This window comes from Chionomys nivalis, chromosome 15 (genome assembly GCF_950005125.1).
Source record: "Chionomys nivalis chromosome 15, mChiNiv1.1, whole genome shotgun sequence".
NCBI lineage: Eukaryota > Metazoa > Chordata > Mammalia > Rodentia > Cricetidae > Chionomys > Chionomys nivalis.
Window position 1 is genome coordinate 69,414,238 of NC_080100.1, and position 12,681 is coordinate 69,426,918.

At 37.3% G+C, this 12,681-nt stretch overlaps 2 protein-coding genes across 8 annotated transcripts in view; one reads left to right on the plus strand and one right to left on the minus strand.

Moving 5' to 3' along the window:
* The window catches only part of Cast (calpastatin), a 113,593-nt gene extending 107,723 nt beyond the window's left edge, over positions 1–5,870 (plus strand). For all 5 annotated transcript variants that reach the window (XM_057789641.1, XM_057789643.1, XM_057789642.1 and 2 more), the window contains 3 exons: positions 1,108–1,179; positions 3,554–3,614; positions 5,169–5,870. In XM_057789641.1, the coding sequence (XP_057645624.1) occupies positions 1,108–1,179; positions 3,554–3,601 (120 nt within the window). In that variant the 3' untranslated portion in view covers positions 3,602–3,614; positions 5,169–5,870. The remainder of the gene's footprint in view (positions 1–1,107; positions 1,180–3,553; positions 3,615–5,168) is intronic.
* Positions 5,871–6,355: 485 nt separating this feature from the next.
* Erap1 (endoplasmic reticulum aminopeptidase 1) overlaps positions 6,356–12,681 on the minus strand; it is a 41,465-nt gene continuing 35,139 nt past the window's right edge. For all 3 annotated transcript variants that reach the window (XM_057789638.1, XM_057789639.1, XM_057789640.1), the window contains exons 17-19: positions 12,105–12,245; positions 11,631–11,712; positions 6,356–9,631 (exon numbers count right to left, since the gene is read on the minus strand). In XM_057789638.1, the coding sequence (XP_057645621.1) occupies positions 9,479–9,631; positions 11,631–11,712; positions 12,105–12,245 (376 nt within the window). In that variant the 3' untranslated portion in view covers positions 6,356–9,478. The remainder of the gene's footprint in view (positions 9,632–11,630; positions 11,713–12,104; positions 12,246–12,681) is intronic.

Below are 12,681 nucleotides of genomic sequence, written 5' to 3' on the forward strand. Positions count from 1 at the left end.
CAGAACATGTAATTTGAACTGAATCTTTCTAAACTGTAGTGATATTTTATTTGTATTTTAATAAATGAAGCTTTCCTGAAGTTAAGAGAGTAAAACATCCACACTGATCAGCCTCACAAACCAGGCAGTGGTGACACACACCTTTAATCCCAGCACTCAGGAAACAGAGACAGGTGAATCTCTGTGAGTTCGAGGTCTGCTGGTCTACAGATCAAATTCCCGAACAGGCTCCAAAGCTAAAGAGAAACCTTGTCTCTGAAAAACAAAAACAAAATCAGAGCTCTTCTTTACTTACGTTGACTTTTTATGTGCCATGAAGGAAAACAAAAAATCCCAAACCCCTGTTTTCAGTGTTAGCAGAGAAATTAATCTAACCATAGAAACTGTTACATTTGAAAGCTGTATAGCCTTCATGCAAAAACATAGGATATTTATCAAAGAAGAGGAAAGAATAGATTGGAACAGAGTGGAGAAAGAGAAGGGGATGAGAAGAAATGAATGGGAAAATAAAGTGAAGGGGGGGACAAGGGAAAAAAAGAGGAAAGGAAAGGAGACAGAAACGTCAATTAGGTGTTTCCAGAAGAGAGAAGCAGGAGGCTGAGAGAGTCTGTAAATTAAATTCAGTGGTGTAGAGGACATGATCATGAGTTAGGTTTAATGCAGCCAAAACAGCAGCAAATAGACTACAACATCCACCCTTCCTGTTGTGTGATTTATGAGATATGCTTTATAGATTAAGTGCACCACAACTGTTGAATTATATATTTGTTTTCATCTTACTAACATATGGGAGAAAACAATGTTTTTTTTAAGCTCTGGTTTTCTAAAAGAAAATTGTGGGAATACATTTGAGGTTCACATGAAATGATGGGATATATTAAGCACCAGTGTAACCCACAGTTCTCTCTTATTAGCCTTTTTTATGTCCTGACTAAAATATGAGTATAGTCACTGTTATTTTAAAGATTAGTACCAAGCTACTCATTTTTATTCAGTTAAGTTGGGGGTGTGCAGGCTGTTAACAGTAGTAGCCTGGATTCATCTAATGATCCAATGTCTCCGTGGACTGGTGATGGCAGTAGCCTCATTACATTTCCATTGTTTTAGGAGAAGAGCAAAAAGATGGGTTCAAGTTCCAAAGCACCCAAGAATGGAGTGAAAACAAAGAACTCGTCAAAGGTAAACATGGCCATAAATATATCAGTATTTGTTTAACAATTGCAAAGAAGTAATATTTACCTGTTAGCTAAAGCTTGATGTTGTAAGCTATTTAGAGAGAAAGACTTTTAAGTAATAACTATCCCCATGCCTTACTAAAAAGATAGAAGGATGGATGGATGGATGGATGGATGGATGGATGGATGGATGACGGACAGGCAGATAAGTAAATTAAAAAGTCCATCTCTTGGGGGCTGGAGCAATGACTGAGCTCTTAAAAGCAATGACTGAGCTCTTAAAAGCACTGACTGTTTCTGGGGATCTGTATTTGGTTCTCAATACCCACATGTAACTCACAACCATCTATAATTCCTGTTCCAGGAAATAGAATGCTGTTCCAGCCTCTGGGGGCACCAGGCATGCATGTGGTATACAGACATACATGCAGGCAAAATACCAGTACACATAAATTTTTTAAAAAAATTCATAACGTTATCTAAGTTGAAACTTTAAAGATAGAAATATATATTTTACATGTATGTATATATAATGTTTTTAAGTAACTTGTGCTTTGAAAATATAAATGAAATGTGTCCTTCAAACAGTTCAAATAGCATGTGGTTTGCTTTTATTACTGCACCACCAGAGCATGTGATTTACATAGATTTTATAACATGAAGATTATTCTAGTTTGATTTCAGGTACTATAATATAACACCAGGACCAAAAAGTACCTTAATGGAAAAAGGAGTTTGTTTGGCTTACACTTCCAGATCACAATCAGTCATTGAGAAAAATCAGGAACTCAAGCAGAAACTTGAAGCAGAAACCATGGATATAAGGTCACTTGGTAGCTCTTTCCCAGACTACTGCTGAGCCAGGCTCACTTTTCCAGGACTAATGCTGCTTAGAGTGGGCTCAGCCTTCTTACATCAATTACAAGATAGTCCTCTACTGACATGCTCACAGAGCAGTCTGGATTGAACAATCTCTCAGCTGAGAATCCCTTCTCAGGTGCCTCTAGGATGTTAAGTTGACAGAGCTCTAACTAGGACAGGGGTAATTTATAAAGTTAGGGAAGACATTAGAGTTTTCACAGTATTAATTGGATGGTGTTTGGGAGGGAGATTAGTAAATAATAATACAATCCATATAATGACCAGCATCATGTCACTGTATACTTGAGATAGTTATGTTACAAAGAGAAAATCCATCTTATGATTGATTATCATATTGCTTTGTTCCTCTCATGAGGCAGTGCTTTAAAATAGGAATCTGTTGCGGGGTAAACTGCTCACCTCATAAGTCAGGAAACACAGAAGAGATGGGATACCACAACCCTGAGTGAGATATGGTCACACCCCCAATGGCTGGCCTAAGGACACCTTATAAGGCCCTGCCTTGTTAAAGTCGTTTTACACATGGTTCTTAAGGGGCATTTAATATCCAATTCATATAGCAGTACCTAACTTTCTGTGTTGTACAAAGTAGGATGAGAACTAATGGGTGGAAGTTATAGGTTTAAGGTAAATGTTGAGAACTGGGCATTTGTAGCATCATGGTTGCACATCTCCTGTCACTAAAATTTCTCAGGCTGGAGTCAGAGATGGATATTGGCTCAGACAATTTTTAAGTCCCTTCCAATTCTATGTATGTCTTATTTTAAATAACTACAATCTTTATTTGGACCATAATGAAAAATAAAAAACCCTAATAGACTAGTTACTCTTTTCTTTTTAAGATTATAATTAAATCAATGTGCCCGTCCCAGTCCTTCCTCCAAACTCTCCAATATATCCTCCCTTGCTCTCTTCCAAATTCATGGTCTCTTTTTTCATTGATTCATCAGCACGTCTTACGAACAAGCTAATGAAGTCTTTATGTAACTGATTTCATCACAGGATACAAGAATATTATGTCTCAGGTTAAATTATTAATCCCTTATCTTTTAATTATAATTACAAAAGTGCCTGACCAACCCATATATGAAAACCTACACAGTGGAGATGAGTTAGCTAGCCCCTTCCCAATGCAGAAAAAGATGGGGTCATGGTGGGATGGTGAAACACTGTCCTAATTCCAGAAACACTTCTGCACTTGAAAGTTTTCTTGTACCGACAATAAAAAAAAGTTTAAAGTGGAAAATTTAGGATGATTTAAGGCTACTTATAGCTTATAACTAAAACCTAGTGGAAAGGACAGAGTCTGTTTGTGTCAAATGAAGAAAAACATAGACTAGGCTATTTTATCCCCAGCTCTCACCCCACCCTCTTTACTACCTGTTTGTTTAATCCTTAGGAGCCCATTTTTTTTTCATGAAACTTTCCTGGTGAAACAGTGGTTTAGCACTGATTTAGAAATGAAAGCACTGACTCTAGCTTTGCTTCCCCCTTAGAAGACAGAAGAAGCGTCCAGTCCAAAGGCTGACAAAAAGGAAAGTTAAAGTTACACATTTCGTAAGTTGAGTTTTTACTGTAAATAGCAATAACTGTCCATTCTAGCAGCTTGCATTGTGGGAAGAGACAAGAATTTTATCTCTTGAGTATTTCATACTTGTTGTGGCCTACTCTCAGGAAATGGTGCAAAGTTCAAAGCAGTCCCTTATCTAAAAGGCACTAAAGGGAATATTGTGCTACTAGAATTTAAAAACAAAATTTATGTGATTAAGAGCTCTTTAAGAGCTGAGTAGTGGTGGCACACACCTTTAATTCCACCTCTCAGGAGATGGAAGATGGTGGATCTTTGTAAGTTCATGGCCAGCATGGTCTACAGAGTGAGTTCCAGGACAGCCAGGGATATACATAGAAGCCTATGTTGGGAAACCAAAAACGAAAAACAAAAACAAAACAAAACAAAAAATACCTTTTATACTACTCAGACTTTTAAAGAAAATCATATATCAGAACCTGTAGTGGGGAGCGACAGGCTGCTTCCCTGTCGCCCCAGCTCCCAGCCGCCTGGCTAGCTTATACCCCGAAATAATTACACAAATGATGGAGGAGGGTCTATGTGTTACTTTCATTGGTTAATAAAGAAACAGCCTAGGCCTTGATAGGACAGAAAATTAGGTAGGCGGAGTAGACAGAACAAAATGCTGGGAGAAAGAAGCAGAGGCAAACAGTCGCCATGATTCTCCCACCCGACACAGACGCAGGTTAAGACCTTTCCTGGTAAGCCAAACCTAGTGGTGCTACACAGTTTATTAAATATGGGTTAAAAAAAGATGTAAAAATTAACCCTAAAACTAATGGGCCAGTATTTAAAAGAATACAATTTGTGTGTTGTTATTTCGGGTAAAGCCAGCCATGAGGAGCTGGGCGGGAACACAGTCCACCACAGCTCCTTCCAACAAGAACCTAGTAGAGTCTTTGAAATCCAGATAATTGTACAGATTTTTGTTGCAAAGCAAATTAATGTATTACAATTTGTAGCAAAATGGCATTAATTGGTTTCTGAAATAACAATCATGCTGAGCGGTAGAAACCATAGAGTTTGGGAACCATAGTTTAACCTTGTTAATTTCGAGAACAATGATTGATTCTGACCTATCCTTCAATAGATGGGCTCTGACCGTCTTATAAGCCATAAAATGAAACTGCTTACCCAACAAAGCCAAAAAAAGAAAAGAAAGAAAGAAAGAAAGAAAGAAAGAAAGAAAGAAAGAAAGAAAGAAAGAAAGAAAATGAAATGGGGCTGGGGCTGGCATGGTGACTGAGCAGGTAAAGATGCTTGGCATCAAGCCTGACCACCCAAGTTCCATCCTTGGGACCCACGTGGTAGATCTACAAAATTCACCTTCTAACTTCACTTTCACCTGTGGCATAAACACCCAAATGAAAATGTGAAGTGAGAACCTCTTAGAAGAAAATTGTGGGTTAAATCGGCTCCGTTTTCCCCATGATCCATGACATGTAGAGGAGCCAGTGCCACCACCTCGAGCTGCTGCACATCTTCTCAGTTAAACGAGGATTTCACATTAAGAAACTAATCGTATTTTCTTGTATTTTCAGGGTATCTGAATAAAAACTTTTCTACTGGTGGATGGTGATTTGAAGAACAAAGGCTTTGGTGACAATTTTTTTGGGTGGCTTCTAGACAGTGGTATTTGTGATGTCTTTGGACATCTTAAACACTGGTTTTTCAAAAAGAAAATGAATTTCTCTGGTTCACCTGTGTTGCTATATCAGTATGGATAAACTTCAAAGATTTTTAATTACCTTTAGGTGGGAGAAGGAAGCTTTATATTTGTAAGAAACATATTTCATAGTTTCTTAAAACACCAACAAAAAAAAAAAAAAAACCAACCAGAAAACCTTTGCAAACTTTTGCACATTATACGTTCAGTGCCTGTAAATCTCATTACTATTTTTGGTTTGCACTTAATTTTTTTAGCATTTGAAAAATAATGCTTTCATCTTTTGTCAGTATTCTGATTTCTTATTACCTCTTTTTCTCTTGGGCTTTTGAACTGTATTTGATGTATCTTTGGGTTAATGTTGATAAGTCAAATATAAAATATTGTATATTGGGCACATAACTCCTTTGGCGCTGCTAGTAATAAATTAATGATAGATAACCTGGGTAAACCAGGGAACACCAATCTTTCGTACCTGATCTCTCCTTTACTAGGAATGAGGACAGAAGAGACTTGAGACAGAGAGGACACACTAAAACTTGAATTAAGTCAGCAGAAGAGCAAAGCACAGGCTAGTGATGTCAGTGCACAGCAAGTTTCAGCAATATAGTTGGGATTCTTAGAATACTCATATGGTTTGAACTATATTGGTTTACCATAGCATTAAACTGTGGTTCCACTCTCTACATGAACCTCAGATTGTAATCATTTGCTTAGAGACATTTGCCACATTGTCTATATGTGGCTTTACAGGAGTCAAATTTATGAAACACAAAAATGAATTTCTTTAAAAATAATGCACACACAGTATGTATATAATGAAATTTAAAATCTGCTTCTATATCAAAGTAGGTTAAGGTATCCTCACATCTTTGAATAGTATCTCAGATTTTTCTGAGCACTGCAGTAGTGTCAATGATGGAATTTTGAAAAAAAAATTCCATCTATATTTCTTGGCATTGAATGCTGGAAAAGATGTCAGGTATATATAAACCAGACTTCAACTTTCTTGTTTCCAAAGATCACAGCCTTTGATACAAATGAAAATATTTTATTAGGATTTAATTAACTTTACTAAACATAACTAACATCACCAGTAATTCCTGGGAGGGGGGCAGGTAAGACCAAGCAAAAGTAATAATACTTAAATTGAACGTGATATTTGTAACTGTCTCCAAAAGTACAAATCATCCATGCACCATTTAGATATCAAATTCTACACACACAAGTGTTAAATTCCTAGTTCTATAAAAAGGGTGGTCACTGTTCTGTTTTCAAGGCACTGACAAGAAAAGAATATCCTGCCTGAGAGATTTGAACCTATTGGTGTCTAATACTTGACTCTGGGCAGTATAGATGTTTGTTCCTTTTGTTTCTAAAAATACACCGAGACCTTTGACATTGACAAATACACCTCCAAAGTCATAACTGTAGTATACAAATGTCCATGCACATATAGGAATATTCTTAAATGATTAACAAAATAACATAAACTTAAGAGTACCTGTAAAATCTCATGTACACTTAAGGTACCTAAAATAGTTTTCTTAATTGGGAATTTTCTCAAGAATTGGGCAATTGATGGTAACTCAAAGTGACTTGCATAAGCCATGGGATCTAAAGAAGTCCTTTTAAATTCTCTTTTACCTTTTATTTTTTAATTCATTTGGTTGAAAGAAAATAATTGCAGCTATTTCCTTTGAAGTAAAGAGCAGGTGGATTTTATTACCAAACAGTTGTTGCACATGTAACATTTTATCTGTTTAGGAAATGGGATTTTCCAAAAGTGAAAGTGACCAAAGCAGTATTTGTGTTTCTTTAATCAAGATATAAAATGCAATTAAAGGAAAATATTTTACAGGAAAGTCTTGGCTGTATGTTCTTTTTTAGATGTACTCTGTGGAAAAAAATATTAGTGGATTATTTTTATTTTGTTCTCAAGCCTTCATATGCAGTCAATATAAAAAATAGAATTGTAAACACATTTGTTGTGGTTTGGATATGAAGTGTCCCTCCAGGAGACTCACATGTTGAAGCCTTGGTTCCCAGTTGGCAATAGTAAAAGAGGGAACTGGATCATGAGGGCTCAGCTCCTTAGTAGGTTAATCCATTTACAGTCACCAATTTATTTATGACTTCATACTTGAATGGGCTATTAGGAGGTAGGTGTTAGTTCGAGGAAATAGGTCTAGTCTGTGGGAGTATGGCTTTGACAGTATGCTGTGATACAGTACATGGTGTCCCCAGACACCTCTCTGGTCCTTCTATTTTCTGGCCACTAGTGGGTAACCATTCTTCCCTGATAACTGTTATGGTAGCCATATTATCTCACCATAGGCCAGTAACAACAGAGCCAGCAAGCCTTAAGCTAAAAACACTGAGACAAAATATTTTCTCATTTAAGCTGATTACCTCAGATACTTTTTTAGAGCAATGAAAATATAATTGAGCCCCCCCACCCCTAAACTCTCTTTTTCCATCATATATTACAGCATTATATTTTGACATCATTCCTATTGATTATATTCATTTATACTGTAATTTATGCTATACATCTAAAAATTCTTATATAAGACTTAAAGAATTCTTTCCTTATACTAATATAAGCATGTTATTCTTATTATCCTTTCTTAATGAGTCCTCAGAGATGTATTTGCAATAAGTGCCAATGTGAGTTCTTCAGGAATTTAAAACACTATTCCCTACTTAAGGATCAGTGACTTTCCAGTATATCTTAAAATGAATGTATTCTGTCTTTTACCTTATCAAAACTCTGTGATAACTTCTGAAAGTCAAATTCAACAGCTTGGACCCTTTTAGGTAAGTTCCTAGTACCTTTAGATAAGGAGTCAATTTTGCCTATCATGGTATTAATCCTATCAATTAATTCCACATACTTCCATAATGATATAACATTAAGAAGGAAACTAAAACCTAATAACAAGTAAGTTGAGGTACCTCCATAGGCATATAGGCCACTTGTGATTTCTACCAAAGTGGCAGCAAAAGCCGCGGCTAGAGTTCCATTAAAAAAGAAACCTGCCATTTTACCTGTTAGCCAGCAGATGGTACTGTTTCCGAGTCGCGACTGGAATCAATGCCCACCCAGAGTCCGTGAGAACAGCTGCGACAGCCAGGAAAGGAGGAGCAACGGAACCAAGAGAGCGAGCGAGCAGAGGGCTGCCGCTCTTTTTTAAAGAGAAATAGACCATGCCCCAGTGGGCTGGTATTTCAGCAGCTATTGGCTGAAGGAGCAAAAGGCGCTCGCGCAGCACAGTGGGCTGGTATTTCAGCGGCTATTGGAAGGCGCTCCTGCAGCATGAAGGGTATTTCCCATACAGACCTGAGTCCACTGTTTTTTTTTTTTTTTTTTCAGAAGTGAGGTTCAAAAGGAAGTATGTGGCTCTCATATTTGACTTATCTAAGGAAGCTTCTAAATGCACATTTTTACAAAAGTTCAAGTAGGGTGTGTAAAAATAACCAGTACTACCATGACAGGTATCACCAGGTTCCTGCTCTTTCCCTTACCCTGAATGCACAAGGAGGAGGCAATTACCACAGACAAGAAATAGAAAAGGACTGTGTGAAAAAGAAAGCTATCTCAGAAGTAAAACTTCTACCCCGTCCCTCCTGGATTCCAACTCCAAACTCCTAGAGTTGTCTATCAGTAAAAACCCAGAGGGCAAAGATGCCTGGTTAACTGGACCCTGCATGGCAACACCCATACATGCAGCCAGGAAGACAGGGTGGACAGTAGATTTAGGGAGAGCAATAGGAGGGTTGGCACACTGCCATTTTCCAGTGAGGCTGATAATCCAAGTATTTGCTACACATGTGCCTCACTACCCACAGTCTTGCAGAGACATTGACGAATGACTGACACAGAAGGCACAGGGGTTTGCGAGCTGTGGGGTGGATGCATAAAGTATGAAATGAGAAGAGGCCCCCTGGCTTTTCTGTGGCAAGGAACTGGGCACTTGGGTTTACACAGCAGGGCCACATCTTAGCCAGACCCATGGCAGCAACAGACATTGAAGACAAACTTTTCTCAGACATGATCAAGTCAAATGAAATAAGGAAATATCTTCAGTGGGAACCAAAGCAACCATCTTTAGCTTGAAAATACTCAAATTGAGCAAACTTTTGCTGATTATAAATCACAGGAACTTGACAAGAAACAAACTGTCACATTTCCAACTTCTCCTTTTGCAGCCATAGCCTGATTTTTTCAAAATTCTTATCCATCCATCGTATGTTTTCCTCAATGGCCTCAATGGCTTGTTGAACACAACGGAGCTGAGAACCATTCTCTTTCAAGGAACTAAAGAATCCTTTTACCTTGGGAAGAAAAAGTGAATTTTAAAAGCATTAGTTTGTTACATTAAGCGAATGGTTATTTAAGGCCAGTTATAAGAAAAGTCAAGCCAGATTCCAGCATTTGGTATCATTCTATATAGAAGGAAGTCCAAGGGTCTGGATACATTTACATATAACTTAAGTCTGAGCTACACAAAATGAGCTCATGACACCTGATGTCAGCTTCTTTTTCTCCTGTAGCTCTTATTTATTTGCAGTTGCCAGACTTTAAAATGCTTTGCATATACCATTTCACAATGAAGGGTTAATTGACTGTGTCTATTTAATATGAATTCTGTTATACAGATATGCAGACTTAAGTTTTAAATATTATATCTGAAAGGCAGAATGTGCAGATGTTTTCTTTGCCGTGGAAAACATTATCGATGATATAAATACAGTCTTTCTTTTGGGTCTGGCCTATATTACTGCCAACACTATGAGGAATGGGCTCTTAACAAGTTATGGTGGTAAGATTCCAAACTTTGCCAATATTTTGTCGATATCTACATAGAGTTGCCCACACTTCTGGAAAGATAAATAAAAGACTGCAGCACTCTCTCCTCAAAACGTATCTTGGTCTTGTTGCATCCCTAGGTATCTCAGCTCAAATGATAAAGATAGGCTGCTCTTACCAAAGCACTGAAAAATCATGCTATTTCCTTTCACCTTCAAGGTTTCTTAACAATAACCCATAAATTTTCAGTATTATTAATCTTTTATTTGTAGCTAGTAAGCAAGTATAGGCCACTATGTTTTTTTTTTTTTAGCATGAATTCCAGACAGCTAACTCCTCAAAAACCTATATCATAATACCATGTTATGGGTTCTCCAATAGCAAGTAGGAGAAAGTTTGACTTTTAGAAAGATCAAGTTCCAGTGAGAAATGATGCAGAATTGTTTTAAAATTACTTGGGAGTCCAGTTTCTGGGGAAGAGAAGAGACACTCCCTTCTATGTGCCCTGCCCTGTGCTTCAGCTCTGTGTACTGCTGTAGAACACAAGATTGATTCCTCATCACTTTGGGTAATCATCAACAATCAGACATCAATAATTTCACTTCACTTATTGTTTGAAATATTTCATTATCCTCAAAGAGCCCATTGTGATGAAATGTGGACTCCTACAGAGCTCTATCAAAGCCAGCCTTTAACAGTTCCCCTGACCCCAGACTAAGATCCAGCTAAGTACCCAATTCAGACATGCCTCTCTGCTTAGAAGGGTGGAGGAATGTCTCTTTTTGTAGAACTTATATATGCGTTCTCAGTCTATCTTGCCACACAGTTTCATACCAATTTCTTATTTTTGCCTGACCACTGGGAAGCTCCATAATAACTGTCAAATGTCATTGCAATAGGAATCTTCAGTGTAGGGTCCTCATATACTTATCTCCTGTCCTCCTTGCAGCTTTCCATTCTTTAGTATTTATTTTACAGATGGATCTTATAGATGCCTAGATTCTTTTGGGAAGAACATGATGTTATAATTGAGAATAGAAACATTACTTTGGGTACCGAAGCACCTGGGCCCTCTCTGCCTCTTTCACCACCTCAGCCATCCGCACCTCTGGGATTTACTTTTATCTTCTCTAAACAAGAGCCCATTGTGTTGGGTCATTTTTTTTTAAGTTGAAAAGTTTTTGTTGTTTTTCATTTTGTTTTGAGACAAGATGTCACTATGTAATCCTAACTAGCCTGGAATTTGTTTTATTGACTAGGTTAACTTTTAACTCGGAGATATCTGCCTGCTGCTGCCTCCAAAGTGTTTGGATTAAATGTGTATGCCACAAAACCTGGCAAAATCCAAGTTTTTAATTGCAGAGCAAAGCTTGTCTCATGAGAGGCATATACACGGGAACTCAAAACTTGTATCAAATGACAAGATTAAGTCTCAAAATACCACAAATGTGCTCCTGCTCTTTTATAATAGCTAATTGATACTTAAGTTCAAAAGATGGAATTTCTCATACACATGCCCCTTACCTCTTCAAGACGTGCTCTGGTGGAAAACTGGTCTGTTGTTCCCATAACCATGTGAGCTATAGTTGCTGAGCCAAGTTCAAACCTAGAAATGACAGAAGCTGTCCATTCAATTTACATGTTAAGTGTCTTATATATCCTATAGTAATACAACAATCTATTTGTAAAATGTAATCCATATCAAGAGTTAATTAAGATTAAGAACCTAAGGGAAATGACAGCTCTATGCACTTCTGTAAGAGTTAGGGGAAAGCTGCACTGACCTTGCAAGAGGGAGGCAGATCAGGTAGAAAGCATCACTGGGTGTATGGGTTAGCAATGGACTCAGGTTTTAAATTACATAGGGATATTTTAATTTGAAAAGTTATCTTCAACCTAAGATAATCCTTCATATAAATAGCAAAGGTTAAACACACACATGGGGTAGGGGCGTAAAAGAATGCATTCAGTCCCACCACAATTTTTGGCATTACTTACTTTTGTACAAGTTTATTCCAGTTTTCCCTCAGAAACTTCCAGGCCAATGGATACCCCACTGGGTTTCTGCCAATGAGTATGAGAATATATGGAAATTCCTGAGTTTTTATTATCTCTCCCTTAAAACTTTGATCTAGAAGCCTATAATGATTAAAAGAAGAAATGTTACTAATTAATTATAACTGATTGAAGAGTTACAAAAATGTTCAATAAAATAATTTATAAAAGAAATAATTCTGTTTGTCATAATAAAGTCCTAAAAGGTAAACTGGTCGAGTCTCGCTAAACCCACTCGAGCAACATGATTAAAAACTAACATTTACATAGTGTCTACAAGACCTACACCATATGTTACCTCATTTCCTCAAAACAATTTCCAGAAGTAATCCTAAATACTTCAAATATGTTACACACAGTACACACGACTTAAATATTTTCCCAATACTTCGTTTTAAAAACATGGCATCCTCCTTGGGTGTGTGTCCATGTGCCCATTTGTTGCAGTGTTTCTAGAAGAATAAATAATTCCTGGGAAATAGAGCAAAAACTAGTGCCATAATGATCTATATCATTCAAT